Genomic DNA, 24,228 nt, shown 5'->3' on the forward strand with positions numbered 1-24,228 from the left:
TAACTTTCCTTCCAAGGAGTAAGCGTCTTTTAATTTCATGGCTGGAGTCACCATCTGCAGTGATTTTGGAGCCCCCCAAAATAAAGTCTGACACTGTTTCCACTGTTTGCCCATCTATGGGACCAGATGCCATGATCTTCATTTTCTGAATCTTGAGCTTTAAGCCAACTTTTTTCACTCTCCTCTTTCACTTTCATCAAGAGGCTTTTTAGTTCTTCTTCACTTTCTGCCATAAGGGTGGTATCATCTGCATATCTGAGGTTATTGATATTTCTCCTGGCAATCTTGATTCCAGCTTGTGCTTCTTCCAGCCGAGCATTTCTCATGATGTACTCTTCATATAAGTTAAATAAGCAGGGTGACAGTATACAGCCTTGACGTACTCCTTTTCCTATTTGGAACCAGTCTGTTGTTCCATGTCCAGTTCTAACTGTTGCTTCCTGACCTGCATACAGGTTTCTCAAGAGGCAGATCGGATGGTCTGGTATTCCCATCTCTTTCAGAATTTTCCACAGTTTATTGTGATCCACACAGTCAAAGGCTTTGGCATAGTCAATAAAGCAGAAATAGATGTTTTTCTGGAACTCTCTTGCTTTTTCAATGATCCAGCAGATGTTGGCAATTTGATCTCTGGTTCCTCTAGAATGGCCAAAATCTCGAACACCAAATGCTGGCAATGATGTGAAACAACTGGTATTCTCATTGCTTGTGGGAATGCAAAATGGTACACTCATTTGAAAGACAGTTTAGCAGTTTCTGACAAAACTGATTATACTTTTACCATAGGATTCAGCAGTTCAGCTCCTTGTTATTCACCCAAATGAGCTGAAAACTTATGTCCAAAAAATTCACACATTTAGTTCCTCTTCACTTTCTGCCATAAGAGGGTGGTGTCATCTGCATATTTGAGGTTATTGATATTTCTCAATGGATGTTTATAGTAGCTTTGTCCTACTTGAGAAAAGTTGGGAACAACCAAAATATGCTTCAGTAGATGAATAAACTGTGGTACATCTAGACAATGGCATTTTCAATGCAAAAAAATCCATTATAGAACCATGAAAAAACATGGAGGAAACAATGCATTTTCCTTAGTCAAAGAAGCCAGTCTGAAAAGGCTGCATACCATATGATTCTGATTATATGGCATTCTGGGAAGTGTAAAACCATGGAGACTGGAAAAAGATTGGCGGTTACCAGTGTTTGTGGAGAAGGAGAGATGAAGGAGCAATACAGAATTTTTAGGGCATTGAAATTGTGTATATATAAGCCTACAATGATGATACACGCCATACCTTTGTCTAAATTCAGAATGTACAACATGAAGAGTGAACCCTAACTTAAACAATGGATTTTAGGTGATAGCGATGTGTCAGTGTAGGTTCATCAGTTGTAACACATATGTAAGATCTTTTTTTTAAATTTTACTTATTTTTTTAATCGAAGGATAATTGCTTTATGGAATTTTGTTCTGTCAAACCTCAACATGAATCAGCCATAGGTATAGGAAATCTTTGCATAGGAAATCTTCACATCGGAAATCTGTGTATCTGCCATTCAGTTTTTCTGAACACTTTTATAACCTAAAAGTGTTATAAAATATCAAGTCTATTTTTAAGTGTATCACACAGATACATTGGATGTGCCTAATGAATTATCCAACTCCAAGCTATATTTTCTACTCTATAACATGTCACATCTCCTTGTAACCAGTACTCTCGCTTTCTCGCTGCAGTAAAATGTCTATCAAAAATAGAATACAAAGGAGAAAACTGTGACCTAAGCAAGAATTTTGGGTCTAGAATTCTACCAAAAGAATCCAATTCAAAGCAAGAGGAAAAACGCATGTTTTTACATAAATTAAACTAAATCTCCATTTAAAGATCATGGCACTAAGATGCTGATATCTGTCAGGCACTCTGTGAAGGCCATGTTCCCACCAGCTATTCTAGGCCATTCTTGGGAGATTTTCCTTGGCAATGAGACCTCACTGAGGAGCTTCTCTTTTAAACACAGCGCTCTCCCAGCAGCCATGTATGGCGGATGGCACTCCGTGACTATGATTCCTGGGCACGGCATCGGGCTTGAACTGCATGTCAAGAATGTGTTCGGACACGCATGTGTGCCGTGGACTTTGAGGAAGTGAAGATTACCTCCACCTCTAGTGACGATGTTTACAGTGCCATCGTGGCAATCCGTTGAAACCACACGGCCTTGAAGAGCAGCTTTGAAACTGACCACAGCCTGCCACCATCTCACAAATCCCGACACAGTGTGTTTCGCAGGATCTCTGTGCCAATGTCGTCCAGTTTGAGAGTCAGCCACGGGTGGAAACCAGACACAAGAACATAGACATCTTAGTTGTTCGGGACAACACAGAGGGTGAATACAGCAACCTGGAGGATGAGAGCATGAACAGAGTGGTAGAAAGCCTAAGGACCGTTACTAAGGCCAAGTGTTTGCGCCTTGCTGAATATGCTTTCCAGCTGGCTCATCGGATGGGGTGCAAGAAAGTGACAGCCACGTACAAGGCCAACATCATGAGACTGGGAGATTGTCTCTTCATCCAGTGCTGTAGGGAGGTGGCATCCCACTATCCCCAGCTCTTCTTTGAGGGCATGATTGTGGGTAACACCCCCATGCAGCTGGTATCCGGGCCCCAGCAGTTTGATGTCATGGTGATGTCCAGTCTCTACGGCAACATTGTCAATAATGTCTGCACAGGGTTGGTTGGGGGAGCAGGCCTTGTGCCTGCTGCCAGCTATGGGCACATATATGCAGTGTCTGAAACAGCTGCGAGGCAGTCGGGCAAGACTATAGCCGGTAATGTGGCTAACTCTACTGCCACGCTGCTGGCACATTGCATTAGGCTGGATTACCTCAAGCTCCATTTCTATGCCACCTCCATTCGTACTGCAATCTTGGCATCCATGGAGAACAAGGACATCCAAACTCCAGACATTGGAGGCCAGGGTACCACATTGGATGCCATTCAAAATATCATAGGATCATGTCAGTGTTGCCAGTTAAATAGTTAGTGCCTTGGAGGCTGACCTGTCCTCTAAATTCCTTCCTGTCCCACACTTTACATTTCCTTTGCCTTACCTTACTCTCCCCAGTCACAAAGCCCAGCCAGCTTGGCGGATGTGGACTCTTCAATAAACTAGTTTCTATTCTAGCTCAGAAGAGGTAGGGGGAGAGAATCAAGTCTGAGTGTTTGTTTGTTTGCTTGTTTTGTTTCTTTTTAATACCAGAAACATTGCTTGTTTAAATTAGCCATACCTATTGGCTGTATATGTAGTGAGGAATTATCCTCTATTTTAATCTGCAATTCACACTTCTCTATGAGATGATACAGTGAATAGATCAGAGTTGTTTATAGAGTCCTGGACTTTTCCAGAATCTGGCACACTGATTTTCTCTTATCTGCTGCTGCTGCTGCTGCTGTCACGTCAGTCGTGTCCGACTCTGTGTGACCCCATAGACAACGGCCCACCAGGCTCCCATCCCTGGGATTCTCCAGGCAAGCATACTGGAATGGGTTGCCATTTCCTTCTCCAGTGCAGGAAAGTGAAAAGTGAAAGTGAAGTCGCTCAGTCGTGTCCGACTTCTTGCGACCCCATGGACTGTAGCCCACCAGGCTCCTCCATCCATGGGATTTCCCAGGCAAGAGTACTGGAGTTGGGTGCCATTACCTTCTCCATTCTCTTATCTAGGTCATTAAAATTCTGCATACCAACCTGCAGATGAGTCTGGCTTCTCTCTAGAGGTTGTTAATGAGTTAATTACTGCAATAAAAGTTGCCTATAAAATATATGTTGTCATTTTAATAATAAATAAGGTACTGTAAAGCTAGGCAGTGCAGAATGCCTCCACTCCCTCCTAGATTTCCCATCTTTTCTCCTCCTGGTCTTGTTTATGTGAGAAAAGGGAGTTTTTGCTGGTGTAATTTTTCACACATGGACATCTCTGAGCACCGCAGGTCTCCTGCAAAGGGGCCTCTTGAATTCCTTCTTTGAGCCTCCAAGCTCAAGAGTCTAGACATTAAATTCCCAGTTAATGGGCACTGGGACCATGACTCTCTACTATACAAACAGAACCACGTACTGTATTCTCCATGCACACTGCCTTACAGTCTTCCATGCTTTACTTCCTGTTAATCTCTCTTTCAAAGAATGTACATAAGAAAATGAAAAACACTGAGCTCATTTAAGTGTTCCCTGTCATCTTATTATATTTTATTTTATTTATAATAATTTTAAGGGCATAGGTGGGAGAAACACAAAAATGATCATTTGATTAGTGCTGGGAAATATTTATTACTCAAGTGAGAAATAAAAGCAACAGTTATAAAAATTTACAGTAGTTTTATCAGCAGGAATAGATTGCTGTTAGAAGTGAGATTGAGAAAAATGGTAAATCCTTAATAATATTTTGAAAACCTCTGTATCTCAGCTATGGCTCTTGGATCCTGTCATGGTTCATGGAGCACAAGTTAAAGACATTGGACTGAGAGCTGAAAAAGTCTTAGTTTCCAAGAGGCTCTGACTTATCATATTACCTTGATATCACCTATCCTTGTTATGTATAAAGTCAGGGCTCAAAATGTGGAAAATCAAACAGTAGTTTGAGAGGATTTAATCTGAGGAGGAAATGACTACCTTTAACCCTACCTAGAAGTCTTTGTTGAAGAACAAAGCAAGCAGGAATAAGTCAATTATAAAATAATCATGGTATTCCTTTATTGGACACTAGAAATATTATTGGCCAGTGCTGCCACTTGTCCACATGATGCCTTCCTCTGCACAGATGTACACTTGAAATCAGAGGCATGGTTTGATGAGTGGAAAAGGGATGGATTTGGGGGTGAAGGCTCCCTGCCTCCAATGCTAAGTGAATCCATACTACCTTAACTCACTCTGTTCCCTGTTCTCTCACGGTTGTGAAAATTTATTCACAACCAGTCCAACTGCAGACAGTAACCCAGATATTGGATTTTATTTGACAATGGGAGTTTATGCTGATAGGTGCATTTGAACTGAAAGTTTCCTTTTCTGTTAAAGATGATTGTTTCCAAAATCTCCCCACCGTTTTGGACCAGACTGCTATTAGTATACCATAGTGGAATTTTCCCATTATCAATTTGAGATTTTCTTTCCACTGAGCTATGAACATCTTTAAGGCATGTACTATGTATTCTTTTTCCTGTCTTCTGTGTCCCCTAGTGTAATGACATATATATAAAATAAGTAATATATGTTTATTGGATCAACAAAAATGAATGATATGGTTGATACTACCTAATATTTCTTATATGTAAAGTGAAATAATAACTGTGCCCACTTCATAGACTTGTTGGGAAAATAGAGCAAGAAAATACACATAAAGCTGGCAGCACTCTGCCTGTCCAATGGAAAGTGCTTGATGTAGTTTACAAATTATTACATTCATTAATATCCATTATATAACAGTCTAAAAGCTACTTCAGAGGAAAACTGGGAAAATGATATTCATTCATTACTATCTTTGGAACTTACTGGACAAGTTGCTTTATTTATTATAATGGGTTTGTAACTGAACTGATTTTCATGGAGAAGGAAATGGCAACCCACTCCAATATTCTTGCCTGGAAAATGCTATGGACAGAGGAGCCTTGTGGGCTGTAGTCCTTGTGGTCACAAAAAGTTGGACACGACTCAGTGACTAAGCAGCAACAACAACTGACTTTCAACTAGACTCACAACCCATATCAGCTTATTTATCAAGACCCCTTGTCTCCTTTATTTCTTGAATCCAACCGTCTCTCTTCTTTCTCACTGACACCTCATTTCTCACTAGCTTTTCTCATCTTTGGGAACTTCCCAGTCTCTGTTCCTTCTCTGCTTTGTGTCTTGCTTATAGTTTAGCCCCCACAAATCTATTTTGACAGCGCACTCCACCTGAACTTTCTAAAAGGGAAATAGAATCATGTCACTTCCCTACTTAACACTTCACATTCAACCTGTTTCCTTTGGCCTTGAGACAAAGTCAACTGAGCACAGCATGAAGGACCTTTCGTGATGTGATCTCTGCTTCCTTCTCCAGGCTCACCATTTCTACTCCCTCTCCCATCCCAGTAATAATACAGTGTAGCTGCTGCTGCTAAGTCTCTTCGGTCATGTCTGACTCTGTGCGACCCCATAGACTGTAGCCCACCAGGCTCCTCCATCCATGGGATTTTCCCGGCAAGAGAACTGGAGTGGGGTGCCATCACCTTCTCCAATACAGTGTAGCGCAAGAGTGCAAACAGAGCTCATTGTCAAAGAGCCGTGCAGCCTTTCTAGTTCAGGCCCTTGTATGTGGTCTTGGTTCTTCACCCCTTCGGGAGATGATCTACTTGCCATTGCGCTCATGCTCAGTTGTGTCCGACTCTTTGCGACCCCATGGACTGTAGTCCACCAGGCTCCTCTGTCCATGGGATTATCCTGGCAAGAATATTGGAGTGGGTTGCCATTTCCTCCTCCATGGGATATTCCTGACCCAGGGGTCAAACTGTGTCTCCTGCCTTGACAGGTGGATTCCTCACCACTGAGCCATTTGGGAAGCCTGTCTCCTAGTATAATGTATAGGAAAGTAATGTTTTTTGAACACTTAATCTATCTTAGGTACCGTCCTAAATCGTTTACATACATTAATTTATTTAATCCTCACATGAGCCAATTACATTGCCAAAGAACCTGAAGCTTAAAAGAGGTAACTAATCTGTTCGAGGTCAATCAGAATGTAAATAGTGGAACCAGAGTTAAAATCAAGCCAGTGATGCCAGCAGAGTCTAAACCACTATTACTAAATTGCTTCCCCCAATTTTAGGTGATCTAGATAGCCCAGGATGAAAAAAATGAAAATAACCAGATAATCAGGGTAATAGTACTTGAATCAAGCATCAGATATTGAATGAACATGGTCAATGAAGTACTCAAAAAAATTTGTAGTAATAACAGATAACAATAGAAAATATGTGGAAAAGAAATGATATGTTGTTGAAATGAGAGAATAACTAAAATAATGATAGGAAGTGGAAAAGAAATGTTGAATCTTGCCAAGAGGAGACTTTTGAAGAGATGTATCCAGTTTCTGGATCATTGTAGAGGTTGTAAGAAAGTGACAGTATTCCTGGGGCTCGGCTGGGAGTACGCAAAATGACTGTGGGAAGCTGATTACAGAGCTTGAAATTTTTGAATGGGAAAACTGGGTCCTTGAAGTTTCCCTGACAACTTGCATAAACTGGGGACTCAGTGTGGAGACGTCTTCACCTCAGAATGAATTTGCTTCTGCTGACATGGGAAGCTACATATATTGCATTTGTGATTGCTCCAAGAAATACAAGGGAAGAGAAAGGAGACATAGTGAAAGTGAAAAATAAAATGACTCAACCTCACAAAGCAACTGAAAAATTGAAATAGCTTGTTACAATTTTGTAAATGCTTGAAAACCAAATCAGCCTGGGTGAAAACAGCATCTACCAAGGAAGACACTAGTCTGGGCTCTAATCCGCTGACACATCTGTTTTGCTAGAGTTATTTAGTTTATGCCAGATAGATGTAAATGAATAAATGTTGCTGCAAAGGAGAAAGGAAACACTATATATGTTCAAATACAAGGTATTTTTCCCCCCTCTTTAATCCCTCAGAAGAAAGGGATTTTCTTAAATTCAAATGTTTATCATATTACCAGGTATTCTATCAGTTCTTTCATTTTGAATGATAAAGTATTTGGAGGAGGGAAAAAAGTGGCGTTAGTTATGCCAGTTTGGGATTTTTATAGGAATTATCTGGAGAATAAATTTTAAAAAGAGGCAAAAAAAAAAAAAATCCTCAGCAAGAGATGAGTCATTATTCCTGGAAGCATGTTGTGATACTTGAAAGTATTGAATGTCATTATATATGTGCCATTAAAAAATCACTTAATAACAAATTACAGTTTTTTTGTCACCTTGTAGAGATCACAAATATTTACCTATCAGACAAATGGGGAAATAATCCTAATATTATGCAATTGGACTCTTGTCACTTTGCTTAAAATATCCAAAGAAAGCATCAAGTACAAATTCATAAAAGTGCTTTATCTCAGACAACTTAGATAGATGGGAAGATGATAGTTTTGGAAAACTTTAGAGAATTTGAAAAATGCCTCTGGGATGGGGAGAAACCTTGATGTCAAAATTCATGGGAAGAGATTCAATGAAATTATTTCAAGATGTCGTGGTAAAGGAAAAAGTGATATTTTTAAATTAATCTATTATTTAATATTACCTATTAAATAATGTATTTAATACAACTATGCATAACTAGATCCATAAATCAAATATTATGGGTAGATAATTGTCTATTTAAGATGTCCTGCAAAATTATTCAGCTTTGCCCAGAATATTCATTTTCCTTTTTTTTTTTTTAGATCTTATCATTTATAAAAAGAGACTGTTTCTCCTTATATTTGGGGTTGTCTCCTATTTAGGCAGGCTTCCGTGGTAGCTCAGTTGGTAAAGAATCTGCTGGCAGTGCAGGAGACCCAGGTTCAATCCTTGGGTTGGGAAGATCCCGTGGAGAAGGAAGTGGCACCCCACTCCAGTATTCTTGCCTGGGAAACCCCATGGACAAAGGAGACTGGTGGGCTACAGTCCATGGGGTCACAAAGAATTGGACACGGCTTGGCAACTAAACTACCACCACCTAGTTAGGCATTTACATCATCTCATAAATGGAACGTGGAAAATGGGAAAAAGGAAAGAAAATAGATATTGAAGTTATTGTGCAAAAATGTATAATAGCAAAGGAAGAAGTCAAGATTTCTAGATGTATAAGTAGTATTGTGGAAAGAAATACACATGAATTTCAAATGAAATTATACTAAACTCTTTAAGACTGTGGCCAGAGTACATGTAGGGTACTTCATCTAGTTTTGATTTTTCAAACTGATAAAAGATGTAATTTCTGTGAAAAACTATGGTGTCAAAAATCAACCATATGCCAGATACCAGAAAAATATGTTGGAAAGCCTGATTTATAAAGAATGTGTTTACTCTGGGGTAAGATACGTCTCAGGGATTGATCCTTTTCAAGGTATTCATGTTGTGATAGAATTAGGTTATTTGGGTGCCAATTTTATTCTTGCCACTGGCAAGATATACTTGTGTGCACAGTCACTTCGTCCGTCTGTTCTTTTCCTTATTCACTTGTTCCTCAGTGGTGTTTGTCCTCCACTGAACACTTGCTTTGAGCTGGGAGCTTTGCAAACCCTGAGGGTGCAGCTTGCCAATCAGTGTCCTTTATCTTTAGGATCTCGAGGGGCAGAGGGAATCAAGAGTCATCCAGGACTCATAGGCTTACCTCATTTTGTCATATATTGCTTTATTGTGTTTTTAACAAACTGAAGAGTTGGCAGCACCGCATCGAGCAAGTCTATTGACACCCTTCTTCCAACAGCGTTTTCTTACTTCACGTCTCTGGATCATGTTTTTGGTAACATTTTTACAGTATTTCAGTGATCAACGATCTTTGATGTTATGATTGCAAAATGATTATGACTCACTGAATGCTCAGGTGATGGTTAGCATTTTTTAGCAATAAAGCATTCTTTAATCAAGATATATACCTTGTGTTTTTAGACATAATGCTATGGTGCACTTCATAAACTACTGCATGGTGGAAACATAACTCTTGTATGCACTGGGAAACCAAAGCATCTGTGTGACTTGCCTCATGGAAAGTTTTGCTTTATTGTGGTGGTTTGGAAGCAGACTTCTGATATTTCTGAGGTATGCCTATATACTAGAGTGTGATGAGTGTGGTCATAGAGAGATATGCAAGGTGCTATGAGAGCACATAAGAGGGGAAATCAGACAGTTCCCTCTAGGGGAAATTGTGTCTCCAGAAGGGGAGAGAAGGGAGAGAGCAAAAAGAAGAAAGGCAAAGTAGGAGACAGAAGGGGAGGGCCCTATGAGAGCTACCATCACAAGCCACTTACCTGCCCATTACCTGATACTCACAGCTTTTACTCAACTCTCATCATTTCTTATTTTGCCTATAATTATTGTTGAACTCATTTTACCTATACAACCTTGCCCTGATGATGTTTATCTATAAGGAGGGATTTTCAAGATTTAAGGACAGCACCTGATTTTTCTATGAAGTGGTTTTTTGGGGGGGACAAACTCTTTACATTGATTAATGAGCCTGATTAGACACCTCATCGTAGTTGACTCTGTGATTGCCGAGATTTTTTATTTTTGTTAAGCTACTTTTTAGCCCAATTGCTGCTCTTCAAAGCCTTCCTGTTCTGTGTTCCCCTCCGCCAGGCTCTCTGAGAGCACGGTTCATCACTGTGTCCTTTCCAGCACCCTTCTTGTTCCCTTCATCTCTCTCCCATGCCTCCGTGATAGTGAACAGGATCTCTGGAAACACATCATCTTTTCTTCCTTGGTAATCAGCTCCAGAGGGAACTCCCTGCTCTAATACCATCTTGATTCCTCCTTCTGGAAATAACCTTGGAATTCATTTGACATTAATGTGTCATGCTCCTCCATCTTCTTTGATTCTATTGCCAATGGTATCATCTCCTCCCCTCTTGGCCCTGAAGCTGCCCATAGGCTTATCTCTGCCTGACATCAGTCGTAATGTACCTCTTCTGTCTCACAGTAGCAAAGGCATGCTCATGGCTTGAAAAGTCACCACACTCCTCTGGTTCAGGTAAATAAACAAATCGCCACCACAGCATTCCGAATGAGAATTACCTTATCACCCTTCCACCTGATACTTTCATCTTCTTTTTCTGAGAAATCACTTTTCTACAAAAGAGACTGTCAAACTCTTGATCTTCTCCAGCGAGTCTATTCCCTGACCATTTAGAGCACTCCAGAAATGGGCAACTGAGGCTCTAGTGTTACTTGACCATGGTTATTGTTTTTATCCATATTGACAGATGCTTTTTATAGACTCTGGCTGAATTTCATTGGAAAAGAACTTAAAATGCACAGGAGGAGGAAAGTACTTCTCTCCCAGGATCCCTGCTGAGCTGATACCAGTCTATGGGAAGTCATCTATTTAAACAGAAATAAACATGCCTTGGGATGCCAGCAGCCTATTTCAGCTTTATTAAGCTATTTTCAGCTTTATTAAGAAATCTGTGTTTAATTTTTCCAAACATCTTCAGTTTTGTTCATTTAGCTTTTCTCTATGTGTGGATCAATTAGAACCCTTGATGAGAATGCAGACTTGGCATTCTGCTCCTTATAGAAACATAATGTGTTTGGAGAAGAGTGAAGAGTCTGGAAGACTTCTGAGGGCTTAGTCAGAAACTTGTTCCTAACTGGCTTTTTGTGTGGAAAAGTATTCCTGGTTAGATGTTGCCTGTGAGATGGTCCTGGGAGGTTTCTCTGTTGGGCATTTGTTTCCGTTTAAAAAGTTCCTCAGACCCATATAAATTGGTCACCTTTATAAATTATACACTGTTCTAGGCCAGGGTCAGGAGTGTGTGTGTGTGTGTGTGTGTGTATAAGAGAAAGAGAGAGAGAGTAAATATTGAAAATTTTGTGGGCCACATGGTCTTTGTTGCAACTATTTAATGCTGTCTTTTTAAAGCAGTGGGAGGGACTTCCCTGGTGGTCTAGCAGCTAAGACTTCAGGCTCCCAATGTAAGGGGCCCAGGTTCAATCCCTCGTCAGGGAACTAGATCCCATATGCCACAACTAACGATTCTGCATGTCACAATTAAGACCTGATGCAACCAAATAGATAAATTTAAAGTAAAGCAATGGAGGCTACAGACAATAAATGTGGCTGTGTTCTAGTAAGACTTTAATTATGGACACTATAAGTTAAACTTCATATACTTTCCACATGTCTTATAATACTGTTTTTCTTTTGAAATTTGTCAGCCATTAGCAAATGTAAAAGCCATTATTTGTCATTGTGCCATATTAGGTAAATCTATGGGCCTGGAGTAACAGGCAAATTTGCCTTGGAATACGGAATGAAGCAGGGCAAAGACTAATAGAGTTTTGCCAAGAAAATGCACTGGTCATAGCAAACACCCTCTTCCAACAACACAAGAGAAGACTCTACACATGGACATCACCAGATGTCAACACCAAAATCAGATTGATTATATTCTTTGCAGCCAAAGATGGAGAAGCTCTATACAGTCAACAAAAACAAGACCAGGAGCTGACTGTGGCTCAGACCATGAACTCCTTATTACCAAATTCAGACTGAAATTGAGGAAAGTAAGGAAAACCACTAGACCCTTCAGGTATGACCTAAATCAAATCCCTTATGATTATACAGAGAAAGTGAGAAATAGAGTTAAGGGCCTAGATCTGATAGATAGAGTGCCTGATGAACTATGGAATGAGGTTCATGACACTGTACAGGAGACAGGGATCAAGACCATTCCCATGGAAAAGAAATGCAAAAAAGCAAAATGGCTGTCTGGGGAGGCCTTACAAATACCTGTGAAAAGAAGAGAAGCAAAAAGCAAAGGAGAAAAGGAAAGATATAAGCATCTGAATGCAGAGTTCCAAAGAAGAGTAAGAAGAGATAAGAAACCCTTCCTCAGTGATCAATGCAATGAAACAGAGGAAAACAACAGAATGGGAAAGACTAGAGATCTCTTCAAGAAGATTAGAGATACCAAGGGAACATTTCATGCAAAGATGGGCTTGGTAAAGGACAGAAATGGTATGGACCTAACACAAGCAGAAGATATTAAGAAGAGATGGCAAGAATACACAGAAGAACTGTACAAAAAAGATGTTCATGACCCAGATACTCACGATGATGTGATCACTGACCTAGAGCCAGACATCCTGGAATGTGAAGTCAAGTGGGCCTTAGAAGGCATCACTATGAACAAAGCTAGTGGAGGTGATGGAATTCCAGTTGAGCTATTCCAAATCCTGAAAGATGATGCTGTGAAAGTACTGTACTCAATATGCCAGCAAATTTGGAAAACTCAGCAGTGGCCACAGGACTGGAAAAGGTCAGTTGTCATTCCAATCCCAAAGAAGGGCAATGCCAAAGAATGCTCAAAGTACCGTACAATTGCACTCATCTCACACGCTAGTAAAGTAATGCTCAAAATTCTCCAAGCCAGGCTTCAGCAATACGTGAACCGTGAACTTCCTGATGTTCAAGCTGGTTTTAGAAAAGGCAGAGGAACCAGAGATCAAATTGCCAACATCTGCTGGATCATGGAAAAAGCAAGAGAGTTCCAGAAAAACATCTATTTCTGCTTTATTGACTATGCCAAAGCCTTTGACTGTGTGGATCACAATAAACTGTGGAAAATTCTGAAAGAGATGGGAATACCAGACCCCCTGACCTGCCTCTTGAGAAAATTGTATGCAGGTCAGGAAGCAACAGTTAGAACTGGACATGGAACAACAGACTGGTTCCAAATAGGAAAAGGAGTACGTCAAGGCTGTATATTGTCAACCTGCTTATTTAACTTATATGCAGAGTACATCATGAGAAACCCTGGACTGGAAGAAACACAAGCTGGAATCAAGATTGCTGGAAGAAATATCAATCACCTCAGATATGCAGATGACACCACCCTTATGGCAGAAAGTGAGGAGGAACTCAAAAGCCTCTTGATGAAAGTGAAAGTGGAGAGTGAAAAAGTTGGCTTAAAGCTCAGCATTCAGAAAACGAAGATCATGACATCCGATCCCATCACTTCATGGGAAATAGATGGGGAAACTGTGGAAACAGTGTCAGACTTTATTTTTCTGGGCTCCAAAATCACTGCAGATGGTGACTGCAGCCATGAAATTAAAAGACGCTTACTCCTTGGAAGGAAAGTTATGATCAACCTAGATAGCATATTCAAAAGCAGAGACATGACTTTGCCAACAAAGGTTCGTCTAGTCAAGGTTATGGTTTTTCCTGTGGTCATGTATGGATGTGAGAGTTGGACTGTGAAGAAAGCTGAGCGCCGAAGAATTGATGCTTTTGAACTGTGGTTTTGGAGAAGACTCTTGAGAGTCCCTTGGACTGCAAGGAGATCCAACCAGTCCATTCTAAAGATCATCAGCCCTGGATGTTGTTTGGAAGGAATGATGCTGAAGCTGAAACTCCAGTACTTTGGCCACCTCATGCGAAGCGTTGACTCATTGGAAAGACTCTGATGCTGGGAGGAATTGGGGGCAGGAGGAAAAGGGGACGACAGAGGATGAGATGGCTGGATGGCATCACCGACTAGACGGATGTGAGTCTGAGTGAACTCTGGGAGTTGGTGATGGACAGGAAGGCCTGGCATGCTACGATTCATGGGGTCGCAAAGAGTCGGACACAACTGAGTGACTGAACTGAACTGACCTGATGGGCCATATTCTATGAATCCCCACTCTAGGCAAAGTGGCTGAAATAATGAACAGGCAGAAGCTCTGATGCCATAGGGCTTTCATTTGCCATAAGGGAAAATAGACAGTGAATGTCCAAACACACAAATTATGGAAATTATGTCAAGTTCTAAGGGAGGAGGAAAGAAAACAAAACTGGGGTATCGTAACAGAGAGCAACTGGTGGCCCAAGGACTGGTGGATTGCCTGAGCTAATCAGGGAAGGCTTCTCTGAGGTGGCATCTGAGCTGATCTCTGAATGATACCTGGAGAAACATGTGAACATCTGGGGCAAGTGTCAGGAACAGGGAAGGGAAATCACTGAGTCAGGGAGAGCCTTGGGTTATTGAAAGAGCAAGGCAACTGGTCTCACTGGAGATGAAATTGCAGAAGGGAAAGAGGAGGGCCAGATGAAGGGCTTTTGGATTCATTCAGGTTTCAGTTTTGGACCACGTATGTGTGTAGCTTATATGTGTTCAGTCGTTCAGTCATGTCTGACTCTTTGTGGCCCTTTGGATGTAGCCTTCCCAGCTCCTCTGTCCATGACATTGTTTTAGGCAAGAATACTGGAGTAGGTTGCCATGTCCTCCTCCAGAGGATCTTCCCGACCCAGGGATCAAACCTACATCTCCTGTGTCTCCTGCATCGCAGGCAGATTCTTTACCTGCTGAGCTACTGGGGAAGCCCTTAAGTAGGTTTAAAGTTGGAGAGTGATAGGAAATGGTTTGGAATTTGGACAGGTCACTTTGACTGGTGGTAGGATGAGAAACTGTGTGGGGGAATGAGAGTGGAGGCCAGGTGGTCAGGAAGTGTGGTTAGGAGGCTTGTCCAAAGTTGTCATTTTCATTTACATTCCTAACAGTGTTCCTAATGTATGAATCTGGTGGAGGTTGAGGAGAGAGTGAGAAAAAGTGATAAAATATACAGCTCAGTTTGAATTGCCAGATGAAATTTGCATCAACTATCAAGAAATTAGGTCCATGTTATTTCTATCTCTGGAGAAGGATATTTCTATCTCAGCAATTTTCACAATGACAGCTATTTTGAAGGTACTCACTAGGTGTGGCATTATTTTATTTAATCCTCACAGCAGTTCTGTAAGGTCAGTGTCTTTATGTGCTGTCTAGATGAAGAAACTAAGATTGTAATAAACTCTGCAATGAGGCAATAGGTTTCAAAACTAGGTGGCAGAGGGAGCCTAGGACCCTTGCTTTTTCTGTTTAAGCATCTGACTTATATGCATGTGATCTTTTCCTTTATGTTTATTATCTATTACTCTGCATCAAGCAACCTAAGTGTTGTGGCTTAAAATAACAATGATATATTGGGTCTCGAGAATTGGGGGTGGGCTGGGCTCAGTGAGTGGTTCTTTTGCTCCTTGTGTTGTTGGCTTGGGTTTGTGTATGAGGCTTCGATCAGGTGGTCACTCATCCAGGGCCTGGAACAATCAAGATAATCTCATCCTCATGGTTGCCAGTTGATGCTAGTTGGCTGAATTGTCTCTGTTCTCTTCCATGTGACATCTCAGCCATCATTAGGTTTGCCAGACTTTCTTACTGCATGATTGATGGGCTCCAAGATGGAATATTTCAGAAAGAAAAGCCAGCCCCAATAGTGTAAGTGCTAATCAAGTTCTGCTTGTGTGATGCTTGGTGATGGCATTACCTCACAGTAAGTCAAACAGCCAAATCCAAAATTAAAGTAAAAAGAGATTCTACATGGGAGATGGGTTCATTAGGATCCACCAATATAAATAACATTGTGATTCTACCTTCTGCCTTTGTACAGAAATACATTGGAGATTACTCATCTCAGGAGCTAAGGATAAGCTAAGGCACCAGATATGTTTTGATCCATGTGTTGACTAGTCATTTATTGTTCCTACTATGAATAAAGCTAGGAACAGTGTGCTAGGAAACATGAATAAAGGAAAACTGTTTCTTTCTTCAGGGTGATTAGAGTATAGAAGAAAAACAAAAGTATCATGCTGTAAAGATGAGTACCTAAAAAACACATATGTGTTTTTATGGAGGAATATATACCTTAAGACATATTTCAAACTGATCTTATTGGAGGCCTGGATAATTTTCAGAAAGATGTTCTTTTTTCAAAAGATGTTCTTGTTATAAAAATATACCTTTCTCCTTTTGATGAGATTTTTTTATATCATGGAAGAAATTGAAGCATTTATTCTTCCAAAAAATGAGGGCATTGTGAAAGCCAATTTTTGTCAAAGATGAACTAATGTCTAGGTCAATTCACTATTTTAAGAATGAGGATTTCATCTGATACCATGACCTCCAGCTTTGTTTGATCTCAGAAACCTTCTAGAAGTCAGTTTCCTATAAAACAGCAATACAAAAAAGCCATTGGCATGAAAAGGTCTAATCTACTTATCACGTGTATGACAGATCTCTCTCTGAGCAATAGAAACTTTTATATATAGTAGATACTCATTTAATGTAAATATCTAAGCTGGCATCTGCTATTCATTGTCATGGTATAAGTGTTTGGCATTCTAATGAAATTTAAAAACAAATAAAGCTACAATAGCATTTAACGTATGCTTGCTATACTTTCAGTTCAGTTCAGTCGCTCAGTCGTGTCTGACTGTTTGTGATCCCATGAATCACAGCACGCCAGGCCTCCCTGTCCATCACCAACTCCCGGAGTTCACTCAAACTCATGTAGAGTCAGTGATGCCATCCAGCCATCTCATCCTCTGTCGTCCCCTTCTCCTCCTGCCCTCAATCCCTCCCAGCATCAGAGTCTTTTCCAATGAGTCAACTCTTCGCATGAGGTGGCCAACTCACATACTGGAGTTTCAGCTTCAGCATCAGTCCTTCCAAAGAACACCCAGGGCTGGTCTCCTTTGCCTTTTCCGAGGATGGACTTTAGGCACTGTCAAAACGTCTTCTGTGTACTGTTTCCTCTTGCCTTTGTGCATGTCTGTGATGAAGGTACTATAATCATCTTCATTTTCTAGATAAAGTTTTAGGTAAAAGAATTAACCAACTTGTCGAAGAGACAGGCCTTGAGCCTTGGACCTTTTGATTACCAAACCCATTCTTTTTATCCCTACATAATGCAGAAGTAGCAGGATTTTCTATCAGGAACAACATGAAATGGCCTTTTAGGAGACTTGAGTTCTAGACTCGTGGACTGATCTAACTAGCTATGTGATCTTGGACAAATCAACTTCTCTTACCTGAAAAAATAAAATTTAGCTCTCTTCTCTAAAGCACTTACATTTGCAGCCCATATTTTTATGCTAATTAGAGCCTACATGTTCTTCACAGCTTACATTGTATTTTCTGCACTCCTCATCTCCAGTATCATGCATTTTTTTTTTACTTAGCATTTTCATCTTCTAATATTCTATGAAAGTGAAGTGAAAGTGAAGTCGCTCAGTCGTGTTCAACTCTTTGCAACCCCATAGACTATAGACTACCATAGACTGTAGTCTACAGGCTTCTCCATCCACGGGATTTTCCAGGCAAGAGTACTGGAGTGGGTTGCCATTTCCTCCTCCAGGGGATCTTTCCAACCCAGGAATTGAACCCAGGTCCCCGGCATTGCAGGCAGACGCTTTACCCTCTGAACCACCAGGGAAGCCCATAAGTCTAATATTCTATATCCTCTGCTTAATTACTCTCCATCACTGATGGTCTGTCTCTTGTGTTCAAGGATACAGACTCCAGTGAGAATAGGGATATTTGTTTTGCTTAAAAGTGTATCTCAAATGCTTCCAAAACTTCCCAGGAAGCCCCCAGTAATTTATGCCATCTTTTCTTTTAAGGGATATGTAGATAGAAGATAGGAAGAGGCATTCCAGGATGAAGAAAATGGCATAACAAAGGACAATAAAGCAATGGGTACCTTGGTGTTTAAAGCATTTCATTTGAGGAAGTGATGTGGGAAGAAAATGGGCCGGTGTGCGGGCGGCGCAAAGAAGAAGGTCTTTCGTGCCACACAAGGGAGTCCAGATTTTTTGTGTTGGGTAACAGAAAACCACTTTGATCATCAAGGTTTACAAAGTCACCAAAATTCCCAGGGTGCAATCAGTGGTTCTAAGAGACAAACCTTGAGGCTTAATTGTATTTGGAAGTAACATTTAACTTTCTTCTCTGAGTGTATGGCCAGTCTTTCCTTGGGAATGACAGGAGGCATCAAAGAAATAAGAAATGATGTTTCACTCTGAGCTCAGTGTGAAAAATGTGTGGATGCAGATGTGTTATTCCTTATTTATGGTAATTGAATTTGAAATTTAATTTAGCAGTAAAAATCTGCTATTTAAAGGTTTGTTACACTGTAAGAGACTTAGAACCACATAGATTCTAGGGGTACTTAGAGAATCATTTGATGCCTGTTGGGTGACAAGCGTAAATAAATTCAAATTAATCATAATTGCCATTCTAGCAAGTAAAATGCAGCAATATGTTTATCAAAAGGACGTTTCCAAGAGATATGAAAAGAATATGATAAATCGCAGAGCTAAAGTGTCATGCACAAAGCCATGTGGTAAACAGAAGCTACCAAACTGCACCACTGCATAGTCTAGGTAATACAGATTTTGGGTATTTGTTACATTTCTCTTAAAGCTTTCATTAACATCATTTTAAGGAAATAGCTGCATGTTTTTCTCTTCTGAGCATTTGCAGTAATCTTACCCTTTCACATACTTTTAGACATTTCAGTTTCCAAATTTTCATAATCATAACTAACACTGCAATGAATACCTTAGTGCACATTTTTTTTCCCATGTTGATTGTTTTCCTATAAGGCTATACTCACAGTGGAATTACTGGGTCAAAGGATATGAATTATTTTTGCATCAGTTCTGTCTGTTAATTTGGCTAGTGAAAATTGGTACTTGTTAATTTTTTTTCAAATTGCTAATGAGACAGAAATTTGTTGATTAGCCTGTTGTTTCCTTTTCTCTGAAATGCCTGCCCATGTCCTTGCACCTTTTATCAGTTGGAGCCTACTGTTTTTCATTTGGCTATGCCACTCAGAATGCTGTGCCTACGAAGGCCAAGTCTTTGGGTTAAGCCAAATTGTCAATATAACTGAAACAATTAATCAACACATTGGAGCAGTTGGTCAATCTCCTGATGTGATGGGTCATTTCATCCATACAAGTGGATCAATTTAGTGAAACATCTGGTAGAATAAAGGTGTACCCAATAAAGCATGTTAGGAAGTAGAGCTGAAAATTAAAGTGTAAACTGCATCAGCTAGGTCATGATTTGCTCATATGAGTTCACATGCATCTCCTTTCTGATTCTTTCCAAAGTATAACAATGGTGATGACGGAAAATTCAGGAAACATCTGTTTCTCCATGTGCACTAGGAGCCTCTGTACTAATTGCAGTATGTCAATGTTTTTATCTTCTCTTGAGTTGGATGTTCTGAAAGTAATCTTCCCCTTGAAATTAACAACCTTGGTTCTCTCCTTTCAGTGACCCTTTGCCAGATGAAACTCTCATTGACTTCATTTAATAAATGAGAAAGCTTGTCCCCTCATTTATCACAGACTGTACTCGGCAATTAGATTCATGCCAGGACCAGAAATAAGGAGATTATAGGAAAGTAACTGAAATTATGAATCTGAGGTTATTATACTTGAGGTGAAAAAAGGGATTTTTTTTCCATCTGATTCTGTGGAAGTTTTTATTTTTGTTAGCAGTTGTATCTTTCAACTTTGCTATCATGACCTTTAGGTATAATAACAGGGACAATAGAAGTCAAGGTCATCAGGCACAAAAGAGGTCTGAGTTCTTTGAGTCTTATTTTATACCATGAATGGAAAATAGAATCTTCAACTATAGGTTTGGCCCATGCAGAATTTCAGCAGATAACTGTTCTCATTTATTTCCTTTTCAGTTATGTGATTTACTTACGTATTTCTTTGGGATTTTGCTCTAAAAATGAACACTCTGAGTGCATTATTACTGCATTATTGCTCTGCCTGAACAGTCTTTGGTGACCCTGCATCAGCGGATGCTGTTTTTTTCTGGTCAGTATCATGTCTGTGAACATTAATGGCTTTTTGGCTAATTAAAATGTAAAAGGTGTTAGTATCCATGAAGTTTTAATTGATGTATACCTGATATGCTATGGATGGAAAAATTCCATTTAATCCATTTTCAGCTTGCACCTAATATGTACAATCATGTGTATATGTGTGTGTTTATAAGGCAAAAGCAAACTGAGATAACAGGAAAAACAATTAAATGGAAAATTCCTTTTTCCTATTAAAAAATATTTTATACCTGTTCCCAATCACTCACACATACATATTTACAGACACATGAAAAGACCAATGGCTCACAATGAATAGGGAACTGTTTTGAACTTGGGCAGCCATGATTCCTTCCTAGGCAGTCTATTCTGAACATCCATTTATAGTAATGGGGCAGAAATCTCACCACATCCCTAAAAAGCCAGAAACACTGGTTCCATGATCTGCTACATCTCCCTACCTTTAACTCTAAGCTAAAAGCCAAAACCTTTTTGTGTTTTTTTCAAAAGAGAAGTCCATCTGAATCACTGCTGTAAACTAGCACAGTTCAACAGCCTGGTCAGCACAAATGGTCAAGTTGAACCCAAGATCAATATGTAATTTTTCAGTGACAAAAGCAACTAAAGCTAGTATTCAGAATTAATTAATTCAAAATTAATTCAGAATTAATTTTTTAAGTTATTATACAGGTATGATTCTCTATTCTTATTTCAACTCAGAAGGATTCAGGGCTATTGATCATGGATAGGAACCAGTCTGAACAAAAAGTTTGTGTGAATGCAAATGCTTAGCATTGCTGAACACATGTAGGAAAGAGCATGAACCGTGGATAATCAGGGAGCTCTAGGTTAGAACCTTGGCTTTGTCATTACCACTGAGGGACTGTGAACAAGTTATTCAACTGCTCAGAGTTTCAGTGTCTTCATCCGTAAAATGGGGATAAAACGGTAAATACCTCTTGAGATTGTTGTAAAGCTTAAAGGAGATTTTGCGTATAAAGGAAGCCATAGTGTGTCATGGAATGGAGTTTCAAACATAACAATATTGATGGATGTAGCATGCATGTTGTGTTAAAGGAAGCCAGCCTGACTCGAAAATTGAGGTTCTGGGCTAAGACACCAAAAAAGAAAAGCTGCTAAGAATGAGGGCGAATTAAACCTCCCTCAACTCTCCCTCTGAGGAGGTCATCCAGGGGAAACGTGACCTGTAAGACCCTGCATTTCTTTATTAGACTTCGAGGAACTATGTCTAAGAGTAAATACGTATGGAAATGTGATGGAGCAAGCATCAACTAGCTCTATAAGGAGTGATCGTTACGTGTCTTATTCTCTTACCATAAAACATATGATTCCATTTTCAAAAGCATTGTCTTCTAGGAAGAACAAAACATCAAGAGATTTTTTTTTAAATTTCATTTCTCTAAAATTCCATTTTACATTTCTCTCTCTCCTCCCAGACATTCGACCAGTTCTTCAACTTTCAAGTTTATCTAGCAGCGGGAAACCACTTTCTTACGACATTATCTTTTGATAACATCATAAACCTCTGACATTATTTCTAATTATACACACAGTAAATGGATTCATTTCCTTTTTGAACCGCTGAGCTGCTGCTTGTCAAACATGTTTCTTTTGATCATCCTGTTAGGTTGATATCATGTTATAGGATTTCATCAAAAGGAAAAGAATTGTGGAGCGATGAGGCTCTAAAATGCCTTGAGGAAAGTGAAGTTCCCAGCTAGAGTTAATCTTCAGGCATACCTCAGGAGCCTTAATTTTTCAAAAAATTTGCTATGAGCCACATACCATGTTAAACACTTCAGTTCACTCAGTCTGTCCAACTCTTTGCGACCTCATGGACTGCAGCACGCCAGGCCTCCCTGTCCATCACCAACTCCCAGAGTTTATTCAAACTCATGTCCATTGAGCTGGTGATGCCATCCAACCATCTCATCCTCTGTCGTCCCCTCTCCTCCTGCCTTCAATCTTTCCCAGCATCAGGGTCTTTTCAAATGAGTCAGTTCTTCGCATCAGGTGGCCAAAGTATTGGAGTTTGAGCTTCAGCATCAGTCCTTCCAATGAATATTCAGGACTGATTTCCTTTAGGATGGACTGGTTGGATCTTCTTGCAATCCTTAGCATATGTATATACTTTTATTTCGGTTTTAGCTCCCTCCTTTGGAGAACTGTAATTATCATAATTATCTTTATTTTATTAATCCAGAAATATAGGGTAACATTTTCAAAGTCAACAAACAGCTCGTATGTCCTCTCTTTGATTAGCACTCAAACTCCAAACCTCCCTTCTTCACCCTATAATGTCCCTTAAAGACTAAGGAATTCCTTAAATATATATTTTCTGAATGTCACATTTGTTTTTTATTTCTTACAATGACTTTTTAAATATTTGATCTTCCTTCTCTTCATTACTCCCACTTATCCTCAGTGACAAAAGAACTGATTTAAGGGCAAATATTTTGTCATCAAGTGTTCCTCTTTAACTCTTCCTAATTGGATTATTGGATGGAAACTTTTAGAAAATGTAGGTTACTTCTAATCTTTCATGACAAAGAGCCAATGCCTTTTCATCCCAGTCATTATTTGAATGTTTATGATCTTAATGATGCAGCTTTATATTAGATAGAATGGCGCAGTGGTAAAGAATCAGTCTGCCAAATGCAGGAGACACAGGAGACATGGGTTCTATCCAAGATCCCGTGGACTAGGAAATGGCAACCCACTCCAGTATTCTTGCCTGGGAGATCCCATGGACAGAGGAGACTGGCGGGCTACCTTCCATGGGGTTGCAAAGAGTCAGATGCGACTGAGCATGCACGCACAAGGATGTGTGAGGGATAGGAGCTATAATTTCTTAATCTCAGTAGAGGCATTTCTCCTTAATGTCTGAATTATATAAGAGGCTGTGATGAGTGCATTATATTCATTTTTTAAACTTTACAAAACTGTTTGAGAAAACTAAGATTAGATCTAATACATGAAAAAAAAATGAGATTCAGAGGAACTATTTACTTGTTCAAGTTCCATTAAACTAATAAGTACTGGAGCTGATATCTGAAACCAGGTTTCTCTGGCCTTAAGTATGTGTACTTTTTTTACACTTATTGTAATAATACTAGTGTTCACTCTTACTGTGAATTAGTTATCCAGACAGGCTAATAATTACAATAATACCTTGACATTTAGTATTGTGTCAAGAATAATAGAAATTTCACTCAGCAAAAAGTCACCGAGTGGCTACTATGTGTCAGGCATTATTGTGGGCAATGTATCTAAAGCTAAGCAAAACCAAACATTAAGCAAAAAAATAAATGGTGCCTGCCCTCTTGGGATTTTATCATTTAATGGGAAGACATAGATCAATTTAAAGAATGAATTAATAACAGTTGTGATACATACTGTGAAGTCATATAAGAATGTATGACTGTAAATTGACCTAGTTTCTGGGTCAGCAAAGGCCACTAGATTCTGAGGAAGTAATCACTGGTTGAATTAGGAAGAAGGTATAGGAATTAGTTGATGTTCCTTCCTTTTTTTTTTTTTTTCATCCCATAGGGTTGATGTCATATTATAGAAATTTAACATAAGACTGTGGTTTGGAGGGGTGGTGGCCACGCAGGCAGTAATGCTAGAGCCTGTGTGCAAGTTCAGAGGCAGGAAGGACTGAGAATTTGGAGTGGAAGGGGAGGATGCTCACGAGGTAGTCAGCCTCGATCCTGCAGAGCACTAAGTGCATTTTAGGCCTTTTCATCTGTATCCGATGGGTGCTGAGACTCCATCCAAAGATTTAATGTATGTACAGTCTGTCA

General features: G+C 39.8%; 1 protein-coding gene and 1 pseudogene across 20 annotated transcripts in view; both read left to right on the top strand.

Annotated features, from left to right (window-relative positions):
• NELL1 (neural EGFL like 1) overlaps positions 1–24,228 on the top strand; it is a 1,048,536-nt gene that overhangs the window by 701,985 nt on the left and 322,323 nt on the right. For 2 of the 19 annotated variants that reach the window (XR_015158062.1, XM_086385572.1), the window contains one exon: positions 18,177–18,269. The exons of the other annotated variants lie outside the window; for them this stretch is intronic. Coding sequence is in view for 1 of the 2 variants with exons in the window: in XM_086385572.1 (XP_086241698.1) it covers positions 18,177–18,190 (14 nt within the window). In the remaining variant the exon portion in view is untranslated. Of the gene's footprint in view, positions 1–18,176; positions 18,270–24,228 lie in introns of those variants that run through there. 19 annotated transcript variants of the gene reach the window in all.
• On the top strand, positions 92–6,861 carry LOC147342446 (isocitrate dehydrogenase [NAD] subunit gamma, mitochondrial pseudogene; annotated as a pseudogene). The gene has a single exon (XR_015158065.1). The product of XR_015158065.1 is annotated as an isocitrate dehydrogenase [NAD] subunit gamma, mitochondrial pseudogene (transcript).

Source organism: Bos grunniens, chromosome 29, assembly GCF_055505025.1.
Source record: "Bos grunniens cultivar Pamir isolate PY7600 chromosome 29, Bosgru_T2T1.0, whole genome shotgun sequence".
In the NCBI taxonomy this organism is placed as follows: domain Eukaryota; kingdom Metazoa; phylum Chordata; class Mammalia; order Artiodactyla; family Bovidae; genus Bos; species Bos grunniens.